The 26,706-nt window shown below is 44.7% G+C and overlaps 2 protein-coding genes across 5 annotated transcripts; both read right to left on the bottom strand.

The window, feature by feature from the left end:
• Positions 1–3,197: 3,197 nt before the first annotated feature.
• SAAL1 (serum amyloid A like 1) lies at positions 3,198–20,250 on the bottom strand. Of its 4 annotated transcripts, none has more exons than XM_084630442.1 (14): positions 20,175–20,250; positions 16,990–17,168; positions 15,744–15,857; positions 15,496–15,537; positions 13,557–13,640; positions 11,241–11,320; positions 10,505–10,564; positions 10,107–10,222; positions 9,107–9,290; positions 8,753–8,835; positions 8,448–8,636; positions 7,099–7,295; positions 5,556–5,648; positions 3,198–4,839 (listed from the first exon to the last, which is right to left on the bottom strand). In XM_084630442.1, exons 2-14 carry the CDS (start codon positions 17,110–17,112, stop codon positions 4,747–4,749), a joined length of 1,458 nt encoding a protein of 485 aa, XP_084486568.1. In that variant the 5' UTR covers positions 17,113–17,168; positions 20,175–20,250; the 3' UTR covers positions 3,198–4,746. The 4 variants fall into 4 exon arrangements, with proteins under 4 accessions (XP_084486568.1, XP_084486570.1, XP_084486569.1 ...); XM_084630444.1 differs by lacking the exon at positions 20,175–20,250 and adding an exon at positions 19,947–20,153; XM_084630443.1 differs by lacking the exon at positions 20,175–20,250 and adding an exon at positions 19,809–19,940.
• A 3,266-nt stretch (positions 20,251–23,516) lies between these two features.
• On the bottom strand, positions 23,517–26,158 carry LOC311521429 (serum amyloid A-5 protein-like). Its single transcript, XM_084629763.1, has 4 exons — positions 26,091–26,158; positions 25,635–25,753; positions 24,434–24,572; positions 23,517–23,708 (listed from the first exon to the last, which is right to left on the bottom strand). The coding sequence occupies exons 2-4, from the start codon at positions 25,735–25,737 to the stop codon at positions 23,567–23,569; spliced, it is 384 nt and encodes a 127-aa protein (XP_084485889.1). The 5' UTR covers positions 25,738–25,753; positions 26,091–26,158; the 3' UTR covers positions 23,517–23,566.
• Between the last annotated feature and the right edge of the window lie 548 nt (positions 26,159–26,706).

Here is a 26,706-nt window from a genome sequence, read left to right as displayed (position 1 = left end):
AAAAAATTTAATGGGATAAAACTGATAAAGCAGAAATTCAGCCTGAATATTAGAGAAAAAATCTCCCAACATTAAGCACTGTGGTGTAGTCTCCCCACAAGGAAATTGTAAAAATCCCACCAGGTGGGACATATAAATTTATACGGTAACACTCTACAAAAATTGGGATGTAGAGCACAAACATGCATTGGCTGGGGAATAGATTAAATGTTCTAACAGTCCTATTCCAGTTCTAGTTTCTATGGTTTTATGAGACAGTGCTCCACCAGCAGGGAGCTACCCACAGGAGTCATATAAATTGCAATTTTACATAAAAACATGGGCCAAATTAATCTGTTGTAATTCCCTTGAAGTCAACAGAATTACAGCATAGATGAATCTAATTTAGTGTTTTCAAATACAATTCCTAGTTTGTACCTAGAACCAACTAAGCTTTTTCTCTTGATTTTTAAATCTCCCATCCCTGTAATATTTTGGTCCTGTCACAGATCACTGAAGGTTCATGCCAAGTTCAGTTTCATTGGGACCAAAATCCTCTGTCTTCTTGGTTCGGCACTTTGATATGTTTCTCTCTTAGAACTCTGCACTAGTCACAGAGATGTAGCTTTCTTTTAAAAAAAGGAAGATAAGATGTCACTGAAGGTAACCATTCCGTTTGGGAGTAAGCTACCTGCCTGTATGAACAGGTATAGACATTCAAAATCACAATGATGTAGATAGCTCTGATTTGGCAATGAGCATGATAACAAGGCTGGAAACGGGAGCCAAAACTAAGAATAAAGATTATAATCTAAACAGGAGCACGATATAAAAGCCCAGGCTGAGAGAGATCCCTTGTGGTAATTATGGATACTGCACTTGCATAACATCCACACACATAAACCACCAACTAATGTAGAAACATAACTTGCACCATTTCTGAATGCTGAAAATATTACATATATTTGCTTAGTGTGCAGGGGAAATGCACGTTTGCTGCCAGATTTTTGTTCAGCAAGGTTTCCTATCACAGTGCTGCAAAACTAGGATTCTACTGTATTTACCCACTATACTGGGATTTTTTTAAAACACACACTAACAAGTCCCCAGGCTCAGTAAACATGATCTCCGCTCTAAATGATATTAGCATGAAAGGGATTATCACCAAGAAATATGTCACAACTGAAAATATTTTAAAATCTTAACTTTTGCCTTTCAAACTTTTCATGAGAATTTAGCACCAGCAAAAGGTGTGAATCAGCAGCCTGAACCCTTTATATATAGACTAGCACAGATGAGCTGCAGAAGCAAAAAAAAAACCACCTCTCCCTGCACTCTCCTGACAATACACCATAGCTCAGACAATGAAGAGCTGACTCTGGTGGGTCGTGAGGAGAGAGTTCCATCTACATTCCCATTTAAGGAATATCTACATGGAGAAATTTTCTGGCACAATTATATTGAAATAATTATTCTGCTATAATTATATCAATACAAGTCCCTGTATGGACCGCTATTGCAGAATAAAAGTAAATTTTATGGCAGACTAGAAGCAGAGTAATTACTCTTCTCACACAAAATCACCTTTATTCCACAATACAGGTCTATACAGGGATATGTACTGATATAATTATAACAGAATAATAATTCCATTGTAGCTGTGTCACAAAATTTCCCCAAGTAGACAAGCCCTTTGTCAAACAAGTTATTCAGCTCAATACTGAGTTAGCTGGGTGCAATTCTTTGACCTGTGTTATGCAGGAAGTAAGACTAAATAATCTAGTGGACCCTTCCCTAGCCTTAAAATCTATTAATTTAACTAGAATAGTGTTTTTTTGTATTGACTGCAGTCCAACAGGGGCTGGGCAAGGATCTTCAGCTAATCCCATATAGGCCAAACAAGCCATCAGTTGGGAACAATTTTTTGTCACTATCAAATGGATGTGAACAGATTGTGATTGAAATCTTGGCCCCACTGAAGTCAATGGGAATTTTGCCATTGATTTCAATGAGGCTGGGAATTCACCCTAATTATTAAAAAGAACCCAGCAGCTTGGCTGATGTCACTAGTGGACTCTACTCCACCAATAAACTATACTATGCTGATAATCATTCCCACAGGAAAGAGCCTGAGAAAAGTAAGAGCTGGAATCTTATCTCTTGGCCTGAAGATTAACATTCTAGCACTCTGTCAGAACAGTGGGAAAAAGAATTTCAGAGGGGAGAGTTGTTCACTGAGGAGTCCCTACACCTAAAGCCCAATATATTAATACTATATCCCATTACCAGTCCAATTCCCTTTTAATCTTAAAACTTTGTAGATGAAATGTTGTTTAATGACAGTTGGCTTAGTTGTAAAAAGGCAGAATGCATGGAACGGAGAATTTTCCATTCTCACAGCATGCTGAGAAGTACTCATATTATATCTTTGGGGACCATTTTTACAGGGATTTAACAACATAGACCTTTGACATTTTCTGTTTATATAGGACACTAGCCTGAATTTAGAGCCACCCAAATCTAAACAGATCCTGTGTGTTTTCCTCTGATTAAAAAAAAAAAGTTAAAACCAGTCACTTTTTCTCCACAGAATATAATGTTCAGGCCATGTCTTGCAATGCTAGATATTACCCAGGCTATGGGGAAAAAAATTCCAGAAACAGCTGAATCCTCTCGCCCCCACCCAATCATTTAAAACACATACAACCTCTGCATAAAGCATTGATAATATGGAGTGGGGAATGATTTTCTATTGGCCAGGAGTTGGACTAGATGAGCTAATAGGTCTTCTCCATTCTCAATTTCTATGAAAGTTACTTTAAGGAGAGTTTGTAAAGCACTAAACATCAAGAGATGAAAACAAGCAAAGATTGTGAATGCTGAAAGAAACCTATGGTACCTTCCCAATAAAGGGACTTCTATGGTATTCTCTTAGATAAGCATCGTTAAAATAATGTAGGGAAAAGGCCAGAAGGCTACTTCCACTGGAAGAAAGATAATTTGTCTCATTAGCTTTAGTGACAAAGCAAAGGCTTACAATATATTGAGAGACAGTGTTAAAAACAAATTTCTGGTAAAGGAGGACATGTTTCACAGGATATTTACAACAGGAAACAGGTTTCAGTTCTATTCTTAGAAGTTACCTTCACTCAAGACAGTAGTAAATATTTGACAGTTCTTCAGAAGGCATATTTGACACAAAGTAAAGAAAACCAAAGTGCTTTTTAAAAATAACTTTATTATAAACCTGTAGTTTTAATAAAATATTCAAAAATGCCAACGTAGTATGAAAACCCTGTAGCCACTCAGTTACCAACTGCTTCCAATAACATATAAAAAATGCAAGAAACGACTGCAATTCTTATGGTGACTTCAGTCAGCATTTTCAAGCTTTTAAGTCCCCTTGCCAACAACAGAGATGCTGTCAATTACCTGATGGAATGGCTGAGTAATACCACCTCTGAAAACAAGCTTGGATGAAAAGACTTAGCACACGTACAGATACTGTATCTTCAATAATTACGACCTGTACATGTAACTCAGGACAAGTAAAGTAGAAGCCTAGAGAAATCTGGATAACTGTGGAATGAATGTATGCTAATGAGCTATTCTCCATGAACTTGTTCCATCGTATCTTTATATCTCAAATTAATTTTGTCTACTTGTTGCCAGTTCCAGTTTATAGAAACAACATGAGCCAACATATTGTTGTAATATCTTTGATGTCCAAACACAGCAGACAGATGAGCTGCACTGCACCCAGATAAAACATATGAAAATGTACTGCAGTTAAAAAAAACCTGAAGAGTGGGATTTTGAGAAGCATTTGAGAGAGTTGAAATTCAGTAGGAGCTGGGATATCTAACTCCCTTAAGCATCTTTGAAAATCCCAGCCTAAAAAGCCATTTCTAATTTAATTCAAAATAATTCAACATAACAACATACATCAATAAGGAACGAGAACTGTTTGATATTTTTCTGAACTGAAGCATAGAGAGCTTTTCTAAAAAGCAGCGTCTTGTATGCAAGAGATTAAATCTAGATCTACTCTATAACTCTGCGTCAGGCAACTTGACTACAACAAGCAGAAGTTGCCGTGTAGCCTGAAAGTATTTCATTTTAAACTGTGTTGGAGCTAGAGTCCCTAGATTGCCCATAGTGAAAGGGGCTTAGAAATTAGATGTACAGACATCGTAGCAGAATAGGTTGCAAAATTTCTATAACATCTGCACACATTACTGACATCTTCCAAAACAAAGCAAGTAATTTATCAGTGTGATATAACTGCTTTACTGAGGTGACTGAAGAAATTAATGATTGCTTAGCTAGAAGATATTTAAGATTTCTTTTTGACTAACCCTCCTACCAAGAACAATGCAAGAGAGTCAGTAGCATTTTAAAAGATTCCATACATTTCATTGTTTCAACAGATGAAAAGCACAAGCTCACAGGTTATTAAAATACAAAAGAATATTTATAGTTCTGCTTTGCACTTCAAATAAGCAAAGAAATCAAAGCCTCTGATCACAAAAGCTGACAAGACTGCAGGATGAAGAACTGACTTCAAGTGAGTTTATTTCCTTCCCCATCCCAGATCAGGTTAATCCAAGATTAACCAGGAATATCTGTGAAATTTCTTAAATACCATCTGCAGGTAAGGGGGTTAAACTCATTCTTCTGAGTTTATGGACATGTTGATTTCTAAAATACTGTAAAGAAACAGTCAAAATCCTCATTCCATAGGAAGAAAATATTCCATGTACTTTCTTATGTCTGCAGCCTCAGGCTTGGGAAACGTTTTTCTAGACTGTCAGCAAGCGTCTGATCAGCCTCACGCAGTGCTTCAAGGAAACTTTCCACCTAGAAATAAAACACAAGTATGAAACAAAACACAAATACACTCAGATGGAATGAAGGAATTGCCATACTGGCTCAGACCAGTGGTCTGTATATTCCAGTAGCCTATCACTGACAGCAGACAGTACTATTTCAGAAGAAGGTGCAAGAAACCCTGCACTAGGCAGTTATAGGACAAATTAATCTGCCCCCCAAACATCCAAAATTAGAAGCTGGTTTGAAGCCTGAAAAACGAGTGTTTATATCACTTCCAAGACTTTTTTTTTTTTAAGTGTTTACTGATGTAGAACTGGATCTTCTAGTTATCTATATAAATAGCTCAACCTTTTTTGAATCATGCTAAACTCTTGCCACGAGATATCGTTGAGTCCAACGACATCCACAGACTAATCTATAGAATACAATTCGCTCCAATACCAGTGAAGGTTTGAGCTTGCTTAAAAAATATATATTTGTTTTTCGTTCTTTGGAAATCAGATATGCTTTTTTTTTTTTAAATCACTCTATTAAAACAAAGCAGCTCTGCCAATTTACATTAGCTGATGATCTAGCTCAAAGTTTTGGCTGATGTGAGCCAAAAAAAAAGGAAAGAAAATATAAATGTCTGATGTGTCATCCGATATTGCATCTTATGTCAGAGTAATCCTGCCCTCTTTAAACCTGGCTATAAATTGCCCTGCATGTTCTCACCCATGTTAAAGATTTTGTCACATACTCACTGAAGTGAAATATAGTGGTAAAAGATTCTGAAACGCACAGGAACATTTCTGTTCATTTAGATATCCCTGGTTCAATCCCTCTAATATGTTTTCCTAGAAAACAACAGTAAAAAATAAACACAACTAGTATTTCATAAACAGTTGCTGAATACATAAGCTCACAGCCACGTGCATAGTGTCATATATATAAGCCCCTTCGTTTTCAGTTTAAACGGATTTTTACCAAAAAACTCCCAGGTTTTACAAAAAAGTATTATTCTTTTTTTTCCTGAGTTCCACCCTACTTTTGTATCATTCAAATATATAAAAAATAACTTGTTCTATTATGAAAATACAGATATCTCATGCATTGTACTGTATTACGATAATACACTAGTCTGTGTGTATGTGCAAAGCTGCCCGTTGAAGTAAAGCTACAAATTAGTCTACGAGATGTACACAGGCACGCACACAAGCTCTGAAGTGCATGCACAAGCGAACGTACTGATGAATCTCACACCCACCACGTACACATTTCAAGCTGTTAGCAGATAACGGTTTAAAGATTTGACATACACAAATGGGAAGAAAACGAAAATCTGTATCGGAATATGTTTCAGAACTCAAGGAAGCACTCAAAAGTTTTAAAAAAACAAAAACAGGAGAAAAGGATGAAGTTGAGTGTATGCGCTGCACACGATGTGTCCCAATTATTAAATGTAAATATTCATAGTCTAATAGTTCTAAGGCTACAAGAGTACATTTTTTATTCAAATGAAAAGTTTTATTTGGGGATTAGAGATATACTGGTTCTTAAACTCAGAGGTGGCATTGTGTTTTAATTCTACAGCAAACCACATTGATGAATGGAATTCAGAGCATTAATCTACTGAATACTTTCCCCCCCGTCTTTTCAACCACCAAAATATACCCCAATATTTACCCAGAAAAATTATTAATAATTTTTTGCACTGATTTTCACCTGTTTTTGTTGTTGTGGTAATAAACACTGATAAATTCCTGGGAAAAATCAAACAAAATAAAAACTGAAAATAAAGGGCTCTACATATACATGTCCTTGTATTGTAAAGCAGGTAAAATACATCATATAAATAAGAAAGCTTACAGTCTAGAGACAATAGTTGACGCAAAACCGAATAGAAAATGGGAAAACATTCTCTCAGTTTAAATGCTCTCACAAAAAAAATCTTCAGAACTTATTAGCCAGGAGCTGAGAAATTGCCACTTAAATAAAGACCTACATGTATTCTTTCCCTGACTGAACTTCATTAATTCACATGCAACAAGGAATTACCAATGTACATCAAGAAGGTTACTTTGTGAGATAAACTGATTGAAGTCCTCAGAAATATCTTGGTCTCTATCTTGTGCCATATAGGTTACAGTTGTGCCTCCAGTCACTTCTCTAACCAGAACCTTACAGAACTCAATTCTGGTACATAGTTGTACTTTGAGCAAAGAAAAGGAAGAAAATGCCCCTTGAATAATAAGATTTCCTCTTTCCCTCCTCTGCATAAAATCCTCCTAAAATTTTTCTCTTTACCTTAGTCAATTCTTGAAGCATATTGGAAAGCAATTCACAACAGATATCCTTCAAGATTTTCAGATGGAAGTCTTCCTCAACTGTTCCCGACTTCTTAGTCTCCTCTGGCTGTGATTTCTTTGAGTTATCAAAAGATCTCTTCCCACAGTCCTCCATGTTTTGTAAGATTCGAATCAAACTCCCAATCAGAGGCATATCTAATATACAAAAACAGGAAACCACAGTTTTACAAACTGAAAGACAGATTTGGGTTTTTTTTCCCAGATACTGTCAAGAGGATCCATTTTGAAACATGAAGAAAGATTTGATAAGGATGTAGAAATGTACATTCAGATTGCTTCAAGACCATAGGTTATCTGTATATGTCACTGTTTGTCAATAAGGTTTTTAAAAGTGTCAGGAGATAGCACAATCCAGGAGACAAAACTCGAGAGACCTGGGAATTGTTACATACAATTGGTATCTCACTCTCTATCATAACTGCACACCACTCCTTTCTGCAGGCCATGTGTCTTTAAAGACATAGCTCCATGGCATGGGGGAATTTCCCCAGCAATAGTTCACAGAAAGCACAATACCTCCCATGCTTCTGATGCCTAAGCCAAACCAATCTCCCCCCTTTTACTGGAAGGGTATGTGCTACCTTGTGCAGGTCCAACTCCTTGAGCCCTCTCCCCATTACTTGTATACCTAGGCTGCACCAAGCCCAGACCCAATAGCAAAGGAAACCTGGACATTGCTGTAAGCCATTCAATTTAGTTACCATCTGAAGAAAGGAAAACAGAGGGTAGTACAGTAAACTTTGCACAATAATAAACCCAACTGCCAGCCAAGTGAGCAGTGCAATTTTCTGCTCCTAAAGAAATCAACTCTCATTCCATGTCACTCCTTTCCATCTTAAAGGCTAGCCTATGTTTTCATCCATTTCTCAGAGACATTCACAATGGTTGATGCAAATGATAAAAATGCACGAATTAAATACAGAATTCCCTCCTACCTCTTAAAATAACTGCAACCCCAGCCTCTGTCATTAACAAGTATTATTTTTGCAGTTCTATTACTTATCACCATAACTGGTAAAGAGGAGACTCAGCTGAAAATCCAGCTCCAAATACCCCCCGAATTTTAGAAACATTTAAATCTGAACTCTGGTTTAGATAAAAATTTTGCAAGTCACCCCTTTCTTTATAATGGGCCAATTTGTTACCTTTATGTTGTTCTAAACTTGTAACAATTCTGTGCCCTAAACCAGTCTTGAGTAACCATTAATAAATTAAATTAACATGCCACCCCACTACTGGCATGACTCTAAAGTCATCAATTGTACAGGAACTAAAAATGATACTTGCTTTTTCTCATCTTGACATATTCCTGTTGTATCTGTGAAGCAAACATGGCAGACAGTACAGACAAAATAGAGGCCAATACACTCTTCTGCTCTTGAATGATGATTGGTGGATCATCTGGCTGGCAGAGTTCATGGCAAACCAGACCATAAAGTAAAGTCCAAGTCTCTTTTCCTCCATCAGGAGACTGCACTTGAGAAAGAAAAAAACCGATTCAAGGAGACAATTTTTTTTTTACTTAAGTATCTGTCACGATCTAACGTCACTGCAGCATTGTTCCATAATATACAACAATTCAAGTGTCTTACCAATAGCATGAATGCCCTCATCCACTGTGGTTAGGAGCTGCAAGATATGCATATAAACATCAAGCCCCTCTGGATTATCTGAGCTACATCAAACAAAGAAAACAGATGAGTTCATTATTAATAGAAAAATGACTCTTCATGAACACTAGGATACAAGGATTATCCAACTGGCCCACAAACAACAAGAAACTTTAGAATAAATCATCATGGCACTTTTATATGACAAATCACAGGGACCAAATCCTATTACTCATAGGAGTAGCCCCACTGAAGTCAAGAGTTTCAGGATTGGGCTGCAAGAAGATAATCAGCAGTCACCCTAGCCCCAAAATTAAGGAGAAAAAGCACACGTACCAGACTTGTTTTGCTGCTTCAAGTACACAAGGTACAATCTTAAAATCTGGATGTTCTTCTGGGGAATCATCTGTAGACTGTCCCACTGACTGACAAGAGCCATTTTTAATCCACTTTAACATTAGTTCTTCATCCAGGTCAAAGAGCTTGTCCACCACCTCGCCCACTTTAACCAGCAGTTCAACTGCACAGACAAAAACATAATAAATTTTGATGAATAATGAAAAACTAGCATACAAAATTCTTACCCATGTTAACACACAAAAAACAGAATTTAGAATAAATATTCATGCTGAGTAGCACTTCACACTTTCAGTAGTCCCACTGAAATCAAACATACAAGACCCTCAAACAGAAGAGCAAAGTATTATTATTTCTTAAAATAGGGAACAGTAGGGATGTTTCTTCTAAGTCAAAAAGCTGAAATTTTAGGATTTTTGCATAAACATTCTGCTGTTTTTATTTAGCTGAAGATGAAAAACACATTTTTATAAATGTCAGTCAAGGTACATGCTTAAAACAGTGTAAGAATTGAAATGTTACAAGAAGAAACAGAATAGCTGCCTATTACTTGGCTTATTTTTCTAAAAGTGTTTTTCAGTTTAGTTCTAACAAGACAACAGTGCATTTAGATAGCAAATCTTAAAAAGAGATACAATGTTACACTGGAATAACTGAAAACATGGGCTTGTTTTAAAACAATAAAAATGCCAAGTACATGTACTTCAATAAGGACCATGTGATTTGCCTTAATGAAAGAAATTTGATCCTGCACAGATGTAAATCTAGGGCCGATTTCAATCTTCCCTTTTTCTTTAGGGATCAGACAGATCTATAAAACCTGCAAGAGTACATGCAGTTTATTCTGTACTCATGAAGTTTACTATTTTTAATGTATTCTACACTTTAAAAAAAAAACAATTTGTCTTTACAATTCAGATGTACTTCAGCATTGCGTTTTATCTATCAACACCAATACCCAAATTACTTGGCAACTTACCATTTGTAGAGCTTGACATGATAAAACAAACACACTCATACACGGATGGGTTTTCTCGGATTCTTTCAACCCAGATGTTGGCCACCTCAGCTTGGGAGAGGCAGGTTAACAACAACCTAGACAATAACTGCAATTTTAGCTTTGCATGTAATTAAAATATAGTGGGTCAGGTCCTAGTTACAGTAGTGTTACTGTGGATTTACACTAATCTTACTGGTACAATGGAGAAAAAAAATCAAGCCCACGAGGGATGAAATCCAAGTACACTGTGGAACTTAAGAATGGAAAGGGAGAGAAAACAAAATAATCAGCCCACTCTCAAGGATTTTATTTACAAGCATTAGAACACATTAAAACTATCAAACATCAATATTTCAGTTGCTAACAAGATGCCCTACCTGCTTGTTTCCAGCAAAGTAGGAGAGTCCGAATCACATAAATGTTGCAATAATATTTGTCTGTAAATAAAAGTTACAATATGAAGTTTAACTGAATTGTTCTTAAAAAAAATTAATTTTAGAACAGGATTAATTTCACATCAATTTTTCATACCAGCAGTTTGCCGCAACATAAAAGTAAAATCCTCCTCTACTTGTGCAGAAATTAATGATATTTCCAATTCTAAAAATTCAGACAAAAAATGCATTCCTGGGCATCTATCAATATATGCTCAAGGGTTTATGATGAGTGTTAGGAGGAGACTCATGGTTAACTGATAGTTCTTCTCTTCATCATAGCTTTTTTTAGCACTGAAAATTTCTCAAAGCGGCATTATCTTCCATTCAGCAACTAGTCAGTTGAAATGCCTGAACTAAGTTGGGGCAGAGAACGAGAAACTTTGTTCCTCCTCTTAACATAACCCGTGTGAGATACAGAACAGTGGATTAATTTATCTGCATTGCACTTCTCAAGACAGACAAGCCCAATAAATGACCCTTTCTTTGTTAAAAAAAATAAATAAAAGAAACGACTACAGAGACAAAAATATTTACAATAAAATTAATTTTCTAACATTTAACCCTAATCTATTTGGTCCAAAATCTAAGACTAAAAAGAGTCTTAATGTTTAATCCATATTTTGTAAACATATACACACACATGATGCAACGCAAAAGCACACACAAACAAACTCACCCAAGATTGTCATCTTTACTAATAGACATGCATATGTCTTGGAAACAGGCCATATTACCCAATATTCCCACACAGATTTCCTGTGAAGTCAAATTATAGTGGGATTAGACAATGCAATATAGGTACCCTTAGGGTACAGATCTAACTGTGGGGGAGCTGGTTCTCACTTCTTTTCTACATGAGTTAGTATTAGCGTTCACTTTCCACACAGACTGAATGTTTCCATTAGAGATGTCATGTAGGAATGCCTCGGATGCACTGATGGCTAATTATACTATGGACAAATGATGGCAAGTATTCCTCAGGCTTATCATAGTTAAGGGTTTAAAAAATCAAAAATGAATATACCTTGAAACAAACTTCTCTGGTTTCGTTAGATAGGCCAGACAAATAGATACTTTGTGCAAATCAGTTTGGAGCTTAGCTGGATTCATAAGCGTAAGAACAGCATAAGAACAAAGAACTCAGCACACAAATGCAACCCCATGACATATTCGCCTCCTGACAAGAGAAAGGATCTTCTCAATAAACCCCTCACAGACCTCAATTGCTGATTGCAGTATTTTTAAAAACAAAATGCAGCAGATATCACCAACAGATTATATTCACTCCTGGACAATGACCAAAAGAATGTACAGCTCTACACCGAGATCAAGGACTCTGAAGTATCTTGTGAATAACTAGTGCTAATAACAAATGTCACTGGAAACCTTGGAAATCTCAAATCTTCAGTAACGTAAAGTTTGGATTCTAGCCCTGACAGGTAAAAAGGTAAAAAAGAAAGTCATTTTTACTCCCATCTTTTTTCACCACCTTTAAATTACACCACAATTTTAGCAGCCACTGTCTCAAATTGCTAAGGAGAGACGCCAATGCCACGGCATATATGATCAGAGAATTTGGAACCCAACTTTCAAATGACATAAAGCATTAAAAGTGAGATTTTCAAAAGCCATCAGTATTAGCCTAATTCTTCTTCCACTGACTTCAGTGCGAGTGGAGTTAAGACAACTGTGACGGGGCAGAGTGGCCCCACACTGGTATCGTGGGGGTTAACCCTTCCTTCCTGGCAGAGGAAGCCCTGCTGGGCATGCGCCAACTGGGGAATAAGTATAAAAGCCTGCAAAGGTGCTCAGTCTGGGCTGACCACGGGAGGAGAAGGAGGCACACTGCCAGCTCTGGAGGAGGGACACCCAAAGTTCCCAGATCCAGGGGCCAGCCAAGCCGGGACACACCCAACGCCCAGGACGGAGGTTTTGTCCAGAGGGGACAGACCGGAGGACCCCCCCCGCAGGAGTGGAGAAGGCGACATTGAGGGTAGGAAGTGACCCAGGGGCATCTTAGAGACAGGCAGCATCAAAGCTGTGCTGACGTTCGATGTGTTGCAGGCGGATCCCCGCCGAGCTAAGCACGAGGGGAAACACCGCCAGTAGAAGAGCCCTGGGTCGGGACCCGGTGGAGAGGGCAGGCCTGGGTCCCCCTACCTCTCCCACCATTGGGATACACCTCCCTGCCTGAGGGGGAGTTATATGGACTCCGGCCGCCGGGCCACACTGCCCCAAGGTGCAGGGTGAGTTATACAGACTCCGGCCGCCAGGCCGCACTACCCTGCTTGCGAGGGGGATTGTATAGACTCCAGCCACCAGGCTGCACTACCCCAACATGGGGAGCAATTTATGTGGACCTGGCCGTCGGGCCACACTGCCCGATACTCAGGGCGACACCTGGACTCAAGCGGGTAGGTCCCACTACCCCGACTAAGGGGCAAGCACAGGAAAGCCGGCCATGGGGCCACACTGGAACGCCCTTACAGGACAGGCGTGGGAACATAGGAGTGGCTAGGCCCCAACACCCTCCTGCCCCCGCCACAAAGGGGCGCTGCAGTACCAGACCCGTCACAACAACACTGAGCACTTCTGGAATTCCTAATCTTAATTCCTATCTAGAGTGGATTGTGAGATACAGACTGCTAAAATCACATGAGCTGAAAAGCGGGGGGGTGGGGGCGGGACAAGTGATTATAAGAATGACAGAATTGTAAGTACTGATATCTGATAATCCACTAAGACCAAAATCACCTTGGGAGACCAGAACAAATACCTACATTCAAGACCTGTAACATTTTCTAAGAACTGATCATAGACCAAAGAGCAGAAGGAAGATTGAAAGCACTGGCTGTAGTTTATTTTAAAAGCCACCCCCCAACTCCACCTTACCATTCAACTCCTATACAAACAAAACAAGAAGGAAGGAGAAAGGGGAGGACATTTTGCAAGTGTTCACCTAGGACAGCACTTTCCATTAATCTATACTTACAATAAGTCGAGGACACTTAGACTTGGCAAACACTCCCATAAATATATCAGGGGCATTAAATTCTTGGAGAAATAATGCAACATCCTGGGGAGAAAAAGTGTTAATTAGACTTTTTTTTCCTTTTTAAAATATAATTTCCACATGCAAATCAAATGTTTCTCTCATTGAATCAGGCTGGATCAAGCAGTTGTCAGATTCACTATGACAGGTGAGTTATCTACCAAGCCCTGTAGGCTTGTCAATTACAGTCAATGACAAATGAAAATAGAGACACACAACTGTAGATATGTTTGATCTTGTCCTCTTCCCTGATCTTTCAGTTGTCAGAGTTTTTGCCTTCCTCATGCTGATCTTCAGTCCAAACTTTCTGCTTTCTCAGTCTACCTGGCAGTTATTCTCTGTAAATCTTCCTTGGACAATGCTAGGAAATCAACATCCTCTGTGAATCTAAGGTGATTCACTATCCTCCCACATGAAATAAGAGGAGTCATATTATCTCTCAGTGCTAATCAATACTGCTTCCAGGACCAAGCTGAACAAATTTGGCTAAAGCGTGCATCCTTGTCTCACTCCTATGGTTATCCTGAACCTTTCCATCAGCTTCTTGTCTACTCTCGCCACACTCATTGACTTGCTGTAAATGTTTTCTACCAGCTTGATCAATTTCTTGGGGATGCCATATGTTCAAGACTTGTCATAATCTTTTCTGCCAAATGCTATCAAAAGGTTGTTTAAAATCTCTAAAGTTGTTAGAACACAACCAAATTTGTTATATCTGCTTCTCTGATATCTGTCTCATCACAAAGAGCTGACTTTTTATACTCCATCCTGGTCTAAATCTGGTCTGTCCCTCTGCAAGCACTGCTTTATGCACCTCTCCATTCTTTTTAGGGACCATTTCATCTACTGTGTTCCAGACTCCGTACAACTCTTCAGAATATTCTTTCCCTCCTTCATGCTTTGCTTCTTCATCCTCAACTATTTGCCTCCACTTGTCTTTCACTGTTGACAGCTTCAACTCATATGTCCCATTTAGTTTTCTTATCTTTCAATACAACTTGTGTCACACTTCTTTTTGTGTATTCCTCTTTTTTTAAAAAACAAAACACTGTTCTATGTCTTTTCAATGTTCATTTCTTCTTTCACCAGAAACATGATGTTTTTCTGAACAGCTTCCTTGTATTCTTTCCTGACACATTTCCTGATAAATTGGTCATAGATTTTAGTTCTTGGCACATTTTCAGTTGCGCCCAGCCTCAACCCCGTCAATGCCAACATTAACTTATGAATTGATCCAATATCTGCCACAAATAATCTGCATGACAACACACTTGATTTCCACCTGTGATTCACAAGTACATCATCTATCATATTCTTACTTTGCCCATCACGTGATAGCCAATTCCACTCCCTCATCAGCTTTCTTTGTTGGAACAGCGTGTTCATTATCACTGGGTTGTTGCGTAGGCAGAAATTTAGTAGCTTCTCTCCTCTTTTGCTTTCTTCATTGAGTTTCAATCTGCCTGTTGCTCCATCCCAGAAATCCAGTCCAATCCTACTTTCACATGAAAGTTTCCCAACACTATAACCTATCTTGTCTTCAAACTTCTTGTATTGCTTTCTGTACATCATTATAAAATTCATTGATTTCTTCCTTGCGCACTGCTAAAGTCAGTGCATATACTTGTACTATTGTGACAGAAGCAGATTTTATTCTAAATCTCCTCAACATATGAAAAGATATTGGACTTTAGCACCAATGCAACTCCATCCTGGTGTCCGCCCCTTCCCTTCCCGGGACCCAACTGCCTGTATCTAATAGAAGGTCTTTCTTCATGAGATAGTGTTTGCTTTAAAGCACATAAAAAATCTTGCAATTCTCAGCCTGGTACTTGAAAAAGTTTCATGATAGGGACAGGCATCTTTTACGTCAACTTACCAGACGTACTCTGCTTAGAGGATCCTCAGCAGATAGCACCAACTAGAATAGAGAAGGAGCAACACCATCCAAGTTCGGAAGCTGGCAAAGAGTGCTTGTTAAATCTTCCACTAACCAGCGCTATCAATCCTCTTCTTAGAGGAGCATTTCGACTGAAGATATTCAGTGAAAGGCTGAGGCACTGCAGAGAAATTTCTCAGCTTTACAGTTGAATTCAATACTTCATTACAGGCTGCTCACCAACATACCTCGTCCATTGACATGTCCCACATTTTACAAATGTCATTCTCCATTTCTTCATCTAGCTCTGTCTGCACTTCCTCACGATTCGAGTTGGAGTCACTCTTTTCAGGGCTAATGACCTATCAAGTGAAGTAAAAAGAAAACGGAGCAACAGTAAGGGAGTGACAGTGAATTCTTCAAGACAATCTATTGCTTTAGTTATCCAAAGACAGACGACACTAACAATCTACTCTTTTCAGACCTTCCAAAACTGTACTGCTCATTTTTAAGCATTTTCTAAATTAATCTTCTTGGGCAGAAAAGACTTTCCTTGAACGATATGCAGGCCTTTCACTTCACCTGGGCTCAATTTACTCATCTAAAAAAGCAGGGACAACAATACTTACCTACCTGACAGATTGCTGGGAAGTTAATCAACATTTGTTAGAGGGTATGAGGTCCTCTCTTGAAATGTTCAAGTATTACTTCCTTTGCAGAGATATTACACACAGGTGAGTAAGATATATTTCTCATAACAAATTAATTGTGTGCACTGGGCTAGCTACATTAAAGTTATCAAATCATACAACGATATGTGAGCAAGAACCAGGTAGCCAAGCATCTGAGAGAGAAAGAATGTTTGGTGCCAACTTAGAGTACTGGCCCTCCCCATCCAGTATCCTATCTCCAGCCCTGGTCATCCCTGATGCTTCAGAGGAAGGAAATAAAAAAAGAACACCCCTAGAATACATTGTGGGCCAGGAAATGCCTTCCTGACCCCCCACCAGTGGCTGACTAAAACCATAAGCTTTTAGGAACATGAGACATAAACCAGAAGTGAACCCCAGGGCTCTTGAGCCCTGACCCCCTACATCACATATTTGTCATACATACTTATAAATTATACTCATAAATTTCTCGAGTGCTCTCTTAAAACTAATTGTGTTGGCTGCCCCTCAAGTCCTATTGGGATGCTGCTTCCACCCCTCTAATGACTAGAAACATTCTTTTAATTTCCCACCTGAATTTGTTCATGAGCAGTTTACATCCCTTTATTCTTGCACCAAAGTTGTCCTTTAGCTTAAACAGCTATTCACCTTCCTTATAACAGTGAGCAATCTTATCCCTGGTTACTTACTGAGGTCACTTTCTCTACATGTTACAACACCCATTATTTAACCTGCAGGTCATCTGTTAACACAAAAAGAGCTCAGTACCTAAGAGTGTCCCCAGCACATCTTCAGAGACCGAGAAATGGCACTTATCACGCACCTCTATCAGTTTTGTAAGGATACTGAACAGCCAATGCTTGCTGTAGACTGTGTTCCCAATGGAATCCCCTGCTGCCTGCTCGTCCTCAGCATCGCTAGAAGGGGGCGAAGGATTCCGGTCCATTTTTCAAAAATCCAGCACAATCTCTGGACCAGAAGTTTTCCAGCAATCCTGCTTCTCTAGAAACAAAGATAAGTGGGGAGTGACTCCAGGCAAGAGCTGGCAGCATCCCTGTCCCTACCAAACCACGGAGGGGTCCCAGTACTGGGTTTACCATGGCACCAGTGGCTCCATGGTGCTGGGCCACACTCAGAAGGGGCCCCAGTGTCCGGACTTGCTGCTCCAGCCTCAAGCCTTATCTCCCAGCCGGCTGAGCAGGCCAGGAAATTTACCCCCGACCCTGCTCCACCCCCGCCTCCCCTCTTCCTGCCTCTGCTCCACCCCAGCCCTGCCCACACTTCACCCCACCCCTTCCCCTGAGCTAAGTCCTGGGGGACTGCAGCAGGGGTCAGGCTCTCCCTGCACTCAGTGGGTAGCAGGAAGTGGAGTGACCCAGCCCCAGCCCGCTCCACCGGCTCCCAGCCGCACCACCAGTGAGTGCGGGGGGTGGTTCCCCTGTGCCCCCCAGTCCCAAGGCTGGGAGCCAGGGGAGCAGAGTGGAGCAGACTGGGGCTGGGTCACTCCACTTCCCAACACCCCATGAGTGTGGGGTCAGGCCCCCCTGCAATCACCAGCTAGCAGGAAAGGGAGTGACGCAGACCCAGCCTGCTCCGCCAGCTTGTGCTGGAGGGTGGTTTCTCCCCTACCCCCCAAGCTTGCTCCTGCCCCCCACACACCTTGGGTGCAGCCCCTCTTCCCCCCTGCAGGGGACGGCATAGGGCACCACAATGTCTAGGGGCAGCCCTACTGGCCCCCTCCAGGCATGTGGGTCTTGAGGGAGCCTGGCTGGGGCAGGCCAGGCTCCCACTCTGCCCTGGCTGGTTATGCCGCTTCCAAGGGGCCAGAGGGATCCCTGACCGGCCCCAGCAGTGCTGCAGGCTCAGCCCATGTATGGACATAGTCACTGCCAGCAGGCCAGTGAGTGTGGCTGGGGGGCAGAAAGGGCGTGGGGGAGTAGGTCTCTGGAGGGTCAGGGGGAGGGCCACTGGGCAGTGGGTGTTCTGTATGGAGTACTCCTGGGGGAATGAAAACAGATCCCCTGCAGATTTCTTTGCTTCCCTTTCAAAAGTGACGGAGAAGCAAAGGGAGGGGGGTGGCAGCGGAGAACACACATGGGCTTAGTTTGGGGGGGGGCAGTATCCCCCTAACAGAGGCAAGGCATGGGGGCACACAGAGTCACATGCCACTGCCTCCCCCACCCTTTCTGCAAGCACAGAGCTGCCCAAAGAGAGTGCTGCTCAGAAGATGCCACTTTCTGGGTCCTAGATTGAGCTCCCGTTCTGTGTGCTGGGAGCCATCCTGTTTTCTGTACAACAGTAAGTGCCTATGGTGGGGAAGGGCAGGGGCAGGCTGTGGCTTGGGGGAAAGAGGCAGTGGGGAAGGAAGGGGGTGGGGTGGGGAGAGGAAGAGATGGAATGGTGGGGAAGGGGCATGGGATGGAGAAGAGAAGGGGATGGGGAAGCCGGGGTAGAAAGAAGCAGGGGCAGGGGGAAAGAGACAGGGGGGAAGGAATGGGGTGGGAGGGGGAGGAGATGGAGCAGTGGGGAGAGGAAGGGAAGGGAAAGCAGGGGCAGGAGAACGCTGGAGCCCAGTGTGCGGCATCCCCTTGGCAAAAACTAGGGCTCCCCTGTTAAACAGGCCCATCCAACCCTCACTCTAACAAGCTCAATCTCCCCTGCATCTGAACCACGCCGATGAGCCCTCCAGACACCCTCCCCACTGAGCCCCAAACACCTGCACCCCCACCCAAATGAACCCCATCTCTCCTGTACCCCATCTCACCCTCCCCGCTGAGCCCCAAACACCTTCACCTGGATCCCCTGCAGAGTCCCATTGCCCCTGAAACCCCACAATGAACTTCTGTGCATCCAACTCTCCCACTGAGCCTCCCGCACCCAGATTGCCCCACAGAGAACTCTCTTAGCCCTACACTAAGTCCCTCTGCATTTGGATCCTGCTGCCGGGCTGAGCCTGTTCGCCCACAACCTGATACGCCTGGCACGGGGGGGAAGGGCCCCAGGGTGTTTCTGGGGCAGGCCTGGCCCCTGCACTGCGTCAGGGTCGGGTACAGCCTCATGGCCGAGCCCCTGTCCCAGGATGGAGTGGGGGGAGGCTGCAGGGTAATCTCCCACCTCCATGCAACCAGTGGTCTGTGCTCCCCACTGCCATGTTGGAGCCTCCACATTTATTTATTGACGAATAAACTCTGCAGAATCTTAAAACACTGTGCGCAGAAATTTTAATGCGTTGGTGCAGACTCGCCTCAGGAATATGGGGGGCTGTGACGGGGTTGGGGGGGCTGTGAGGAAGGCGGTGGGCAAGTCTCTGGGCGGGGAGCGGTGTGGTGCAGTTGTGGTGGGAGGCCATTGCGGGAGGTCTCTGGGCAGGGGGGCGGTGTGGGGCGGGCTCGCCCTCAAGGGGAAGGGGCCTGCGGGCCGCCCAGGGCTGGGCAGGCCAGTGTGCGCCTGGCAGCCGCAGGTTTGTAAGCAGGGCCCTCCTGCTGGGCTGCTCCCGCCGCCCTGCGGCTCCGTGCCCCAGCCCCCCCCGTCACGCCGGAGCCCGACCGCCCCGAGCCCCCCTGCACCTTGCCCCACAAATGTGTGTGGGGCCAGGCCCACAAAAAGCTAAACCGGCCCCGAGGCGTCTCCCGCAACCACAACCTGCGTCGCCTTCCCCGCCACGACACGAACGCCGCATCCCGCAGAGCGCTGCTGCCTCCTGCCGCCCCACCCCGCCTCCGCGGGGCACCGGCTCCCCGCCCCTCCACCCCACGGACCCAGAGCCCACAGCGCGCAGACCCCACGGGGCACCGGCTCCCCCGGCCGCCCAGGCAGCCGCCGGTCTCAGAGGGCCGGGGCAGGAGACTCCGCCCATCGCCGGGCGAGGCAGGGGCGCGGCGAGCACCCGGAGCAAGTCGCGGCCCGCTCCCTCCTCCCCTCACGCCGCTGCGGGGACGGGAGCGGCTCCTGCATCGGCCCCAGCTGCTCAGCCCCGCCAGGGGCCGGATCCCGCCACACGCGGCTCACCCGGCCAGGGGGGCTCAGCGCTCTCCGCCGCGCGGCTGCTGGGCCCAACCCCAACAACCCTGCCCCGCGGCCAGCCAGAGAGAGAGAGACAGACAGCGCCTCAGCCGCCCCACAGCGCCCCCCGCAGCCCGGCCTCCCACCGACAGACAGCGCCTCAGCCGCCCCACAGCGCCCCCCGCAGCCCGGCCTCCCACCGACAGACAGCGCCTCAGCCGCCCCACAGCGCCCCCCGCAGCCCGGCCTCCCACCGACAGACAGCGCCTCAGCCGCCCCACAGCGCCCCCCGCAGCCCGGCCTCCCACCGACAGACAGCGCCTCAGCCGCCCCACAGCGCCCCCCGCAGCCCGGCCTCCCACCGACAGACAGCGCCTCAGCCGCCCCACAGCGCCCCCTGCAGCCCGGCCTCCCACAGACAGACAGCGCCTCAGCCGCCCCACAGCGCCCCCCGCAGCCCGGCCTCCCACCGACAGACAGCGCCTCAGCCGCCCCACAGCGCCCGCTGCAGCCCGGCCTCCCACCGACAGACAGCGCCTCAGCCGCCCCACAGCGCCCCCCGCAGCCCGGCCTCCCACCGACAGACAGCGCCTCAGCCGCCCCACAGCGCCCCCCGCAGCCCGGCCTCCCACAGACAGACAGCGCCTCAGCCGCCCCACAGCGCCCCCCGCAGCCCGGCCTCCCACCGACAGACAGCGCCCCAGCCGCCCCACAGCGCCCCCTGCAGCCCGGCCTCCCACAGACAGACAGCGCCTCACCCGCCCCACAGCGCCCCCCGCAGCCCTGCCTCCCACCGACAGACAGCGCCTCAGCCGCCCCACAGCGCCCCCCGCAGCCCTGCCTCCCACCGACAGACAGCGCCTCAGCCGCCCCACAGCGCCCCCTGCAGCCCGGCCTCCCACAGACAGACAGCGCCTCAGCCGCCCCACAGCGCCCTCCGCAGCCCGGCCTCCCACAGACAGACAGCGCCTCAGCCGCCCCACAGCGCCCTCCGCAGCCCGGCCTCCCACAGACAGACAGCGCCTCAGCCGCCCCACAGCGCCCCCTTCAGCCCGGCCTCCCACAGACAGACAGCGCCTCAGCCGCCCCACAGCGCCCCCTGCAGCCCGGCCTCCCACAGACAGACAGCGCCTCAGCCGCCCCACAGCGCCCCCTTCAGCCCGGCCTCCCACAGACAGACAGCGCCTCAGCCGCCCCACAGCGCCCCCTGCAGCCCGGCCTCCCACCGACAGACAGCGCCTCACCCGCCCCACAGCGCCCCCTGCAGCCCAGCCTCCCGCAGACAGACAGCGACTCAGCCGCCCCACAGCGCCCCCTGCAGCCCGGCCTCCCACAGACAGACAGCGCCTCAGCCACCCCACAGTGCCCCCTGCAGCCCGGCCTCCCACCGACAGACAGCGCCTCAGCCGCCCCACAGCGTCCCCCGGCCTCCCACCGACAGACAGCGCCTCAGCCGCCCCACAGCGCCCCCCGCAGCCCGGCCTCCCACAGACAGACAGCGCCTCAGCCGCCCCACAGCGCCCCCTGCAGCCCGGCCTCCCACAGACAGACAGCGCCTCAGCCGCCCCACAGCGTCCCCTGCAGCCCGGCCTCCCACCGACAGACAGCGCCTCACCTGCCCCACAGCGCCCCCTGCAGCCCGGCCTCCCACCGACAGACAGCGCCTCAGCCGCCCCACAGCGCCCCCTGCAGCCCGGCCTCCCACAGACAGACAGCGCCTCAGCCGCCCCACAGCGCCCCCTGCAGCCCAGCCTCCCACCGACAGACAGCGCCTCAGCCGCCCCACAGCGCCCCCTGCAGCCCGGCCTCCCACCGACAGACAGCGCCTCAGCCGCCCCACAGCACCCCCTGCAGCCCGGCCTCCCACAGACAGACAGCACCTCAGCCGCCCCACAGCGCCCCCTTCAGCCCGGCCTCCCACAGACAGACAGCGCCTCAGCCGCCCCACAGCGCCCCCTGCAGCCCTGCCTCCCACAGACAGACAGCGCCTCAGCCGCCCCACAGCGCCCCCTTCAGCCCGGCCTCCCACAGACAGACAGCGCCTCAGCCACCCCACAGCGCCCCCTGCAGCCCGGCCTCCCACCGACAGACAGCGCCTCACCCGCCCCACAGCACCCCCTGCAGCCCAGCCTCCCGCAGACAGACAGCGACTCAGCCGCCCCACAGCGCCCCCTGCAGCCCGGCCTCCCACAGACAGACAGCGCCTCAGCCACCCCACAGTGCCCCCTCGCACCGACAAATTGTAAGGTTTGAGTCTTATTGACTACGCACTTTTACCCTAAAAATTGAGGAAAGGCCTAAAAAATTATTTGACCAGAGTCATTCTAAAAAACCCCCACTGCATGCTGCACATTTGTTTGCTCTTTTGTTCAAGAGTGGAATGAGAGGTTAATTGCAGTGTTGTTCCAGCTGTATTGCTCCCTGGCTATCAAGATGGGTGAGGTAATAATGCTTATTATTGGACCAACTTGTGTTGGAGAGAGAGACAAGCTTTCCAGTTGCACAGAGCTCTTCCTCAGGAATATAAGGCTGACATGATTTTGAGTTTTTAAGATTCCTTTGTTGTTAAGTGAAGATGTTGGGGTAAATGCACTACCAGAAACCTAATGACACTGCTGTCAGCTGCCTGGTAACTATCCAAACACTGGAAAGCACACAGCCAGAAAACACTGGTTTCATCCAGTGATGACTCTGATCTCAAACTGAACAGAGGTTCTACCCACCTGACAACAATAAATATATACTTTTAAAACGTAAGTGCCATTACTGCTTATTAAAGTGGAACTAGACTCCCAGCACCATGGAAAATGCGTTTTCATCTTTTCATTTAAAATGTTAACTTTCCTCCTGACCTGCCCCACAAATTTGTTTTTGTCATGATACCTAAACCTTTGTAGGGTGGTTTTTATGCCCCCAACTAATTAGCCAGGTAGGATGGTCTTATGGTTAGAGGACTGGACTCCATTCCTAGCTTTGCTACAGACTCCCCTGGGATGTTAGGCAAGTCAATTAACATCTCTCAGATCCCTGTCTGTAAAATGGGGATAATAATAAAAAGGAGAATTACCATAATGAATCAAAATATTCCAGTAGCCTGTCTCTGACAGTGGCCAGTGCCTTCTGCTTCACAGGAATATGCAAGAAATCAAGTAAAGGACAATCATTAAATAATCTGGAAGTTTCTTCCAAATCTGGGGCAGTGAAGGATTACCTTTGTCCCCGAATCATGAAGATTTGTATCCGATATTGTTTTTTATTATTGCTAATATGGCTTAGGGTGGTTGTAGGTGAGGATGTTTGTTCATTCACTGAGAGCTTCAGTATTTTAAGATTTGATTTATTGTAGTTTTGCACAGCTAAGAGAAAAATAGAACCATTGTAAAGTATTACAGGCCGCGTTAGTATTTTGAGGGAAGGCCCTCTGGTCTGTAGCGGTTTGGGTCTCCTCCACTTCTGCCCCATGCATTTGCCTCCTGGTCTTGACGTGTGTCTTCGGCTCCTCTGCCGCTAATGCCACCCTGCCAACCTTCCCTGGCATCACTGGAAAGAGGAAACAAAGGTTATCCTAGACAGTTTATAGTTAAATATCATTAACTAAATTATTTACTTTACACTTATCCCCCATAGTTTAATCCTTACTTTTCCATAAAATTGAGGACATGCACAAACACCTCACCAACAGAAGTTATTCCAATAAAAGATATCAGCTCACTTACCTTGTCACAGACACAAATCTTTGCCTGTCTCTAAATAGCAGGAGTCATCCCAGAAGTGCATCACTGCAGTAGTTGTGAATTGAAAAGCTTTCCCATTATTTGCCTCCACTAAGATATAAGCTCCTTTGTATCATAGTCATCATGTTCAAAATCAACATTTGAAAACAATCCTCATTAGAGGACTGCACGTGAACCTATGATCGTAGTTTCCTTGGATGAAATACCAAGGACAATATGTACCAATTCTAGATTAAAGTGAGGTCCTGCAATTATTTAAATTTTAAAAGCCCTGTGGTGAAAACATCGGCCTCTCTGCACATAGTAATGGGATCTGATCTGAGAATATATCTAAATAGGTCAGCTCAGAAACCTCCTTTACAACTCAAGAATGGGCACAGTCTTCACACTTAGCCAGTTCAGAGGTTAAATAAAAATGTCCTCGCTTCAAACAGGACAATAACTAGCTATGAATTACAATGTACTTCATAGTAATTTGATTGCATAGCTCTCTGCCGACTTTTAACTCATAATCCAAGTGGAATCCATTACCTTATAACTTCTGCTGCCCATTTACCGCCAGGCCCTCTTCGGGTAGCATCATAATTCCCACGAGCATGGAAATATTTATCTGAATTTTTATAATTCGCCTCCCGCATGTCGCTGTATGCACCCCACATATCCCCAGCGCCTAGAGAAGAGAGAAAGGATTATAGAGACACTGAAATTTTAAAACAAAACTTTGAGGTTATTCCACCCACATTCCTCTGAAGTAGTGAAGCACCATTCTTCTCACTTCCCCACTGTGGCTTCCAAGTATAGTGCTTCTAGAGAAGGCAGTGAGGCTCTTATATACCATTGAGCAAATACTTCATTTTTTGGTTCAGTGGAAGATCTGAGAAATCCAAAAAAGATTGTTGAGTTTCAAACCAAAACTAATTTGTTATGGTTTTTCTCATCAAAATGAAAAACAGAAATAGTATTGTTCAGGTTCATTTGAATAGACATTTCTGCAGCAAAATGTCAGAATAGTACACTGTGAACATTATTAATTTTAAAGTTTTTTTTTTCAGCCAAAACTATTTGCCAAATTTGACCCAAGTTTGCAAAAAGTTGCAGTGCCCTGTGAAATGTATTTTTTGGTGTATTTGGTATTTGAAAAAAAAAAATTGCCCAACTCTCCTTGATACTCAGGACTCCCCTTAGAGGTACAGGGATTTGCAGCCATTTATGCTATTTTATTAACTGAAGCTTCCACAAGGTGACACCTCTAGAGAAGGAAATAAAAGTTATCCATTAGTTATCAATGCATATATATGCCTTCAGATTTTACTAGACCCCTCTGAGATCCACATCAGGAAATTGAAACAGTTAAAGTCAGAACATGGTCAGCTGCGTGCACAGGTTGCAGTTAAACATCTTGCTAAATGTTAAGTGAATCTTGTCTGGTGAAAATATCTGTTTAATTATGATCCATAGGACTTTGTACAGTCTATGGCCCATACCTGCCATCTGATTTGCTCTGGTTCAGGCAGCCTTGTGCTTGGACTCCCAATGAGGGACCTAAAACTGCATCATTTTAAGGGATCAGAAAAAAATTTTAATGTAACTTTTTGTGACGAACTGTGTAAATTTCTTATTCACCAGAATTTATCAAAAATTGTTTTAGAGCTCCTGTCTTTGGCTTGGCTTTATATCTACATTGTGCTGAGGACAGTTTTGAGGAAGAACAAGCAGTTAGTAAAAATCATACCTCGATAAGCATCCCTTATGAATGATCCAGCATCAGTGAACCAGTTCTGGGCACTGACACATAGTACCAGGGACAATAACAACATGCAGTTATAGAACTTCATGGTTCACTTCTTTAGGCTGTAATAGAAGGAGAATATATGTCAGAAAACTGGGCAATATTTTAAAGACTCCAGACATAATGTAAATTCCTCTTATATCTGCTTTGGAACAGGTACATGGATCTTCAGGGTCACACACAATTCAAAAGTGTTACCAAAGTGCTGATTTCAATTCAGAAAAATGAAATGCCCTCTGCCATCACAGCACCAGGCTGGGACATAAGTTGTAAATATAGAAGTTTTTGTTTCCGCTTAAGTTTTTACATCATAAAAATCACTAGTTCTATGACAAAAATTGAATACACAACAAGGTAAAGTGGTACAAATATGAAGTTTCCACATGGAATGAAACTTACCACTGCTGTATTGCAAAGCCCCGGAAAAATGGAGTTCTGTCTGATGGAGTCTCACAAGACTATATTTATAGGAAGCCTTATCTCAAAGAGGAAATTGCAAATAATTTACAGAAACATGGCTAAATTCAAATTGGGCAATTCTTTGCTTGTTGAATGCCAACATTGCTTCTATTGTTCCTTTATTTCTTCTCGAGGCCTCCTGGTTTGAATTGGTCAATGTCTGTATTGTCTCTCTATAGATCTAACTATCTATTACTTAACTAGTGCCTAATATGATGAAATGTCCATCATTTACTGGAAGTTGCAGGCAGTTACTTTTTCGACTTTCTTCTAATTTTTTTTAATTGGTGAAATGAGCAATATTTTTATGTAGAAGCTTTAAGTAATCATCATGCTTGTACCATAAATGCCAAGTCAGTTATATCCTTATGTATAATTGTAATTCGGGGATCTCAAAAGAGATGGCAAAGGTAGCTGGAGAAGCCTTTGCCATCAGCTTGTTGGGGCATGAACCCATCTTTTTGTTCTGTTTGTACAGTGCCTAGCCAATGGGTCCTGATCCAAGAGACTATAGTAATAGAAATAAATAATATAACTTAATTACTAGAGCTGGTCA

Source organism: Lepidochelys olivacea (genome assembly GCF_965140295.1).
Source record: "Lepidochelys olivacea isolate rLepOli2 genome assembly, chromosome: 6".
In the NCBI taxonomy this organism is placed as follows: domain Eukaryota; kingdom Metazoa; phylum Chordata; order Testudines; family Cheloniidae; genus Lepidochelys; species Lepidochelys olivacea.
Note: the sequence above shows the minus strand (reverse complement) of the source record. Positions and strands in the feature narration are given on the sequence as shown.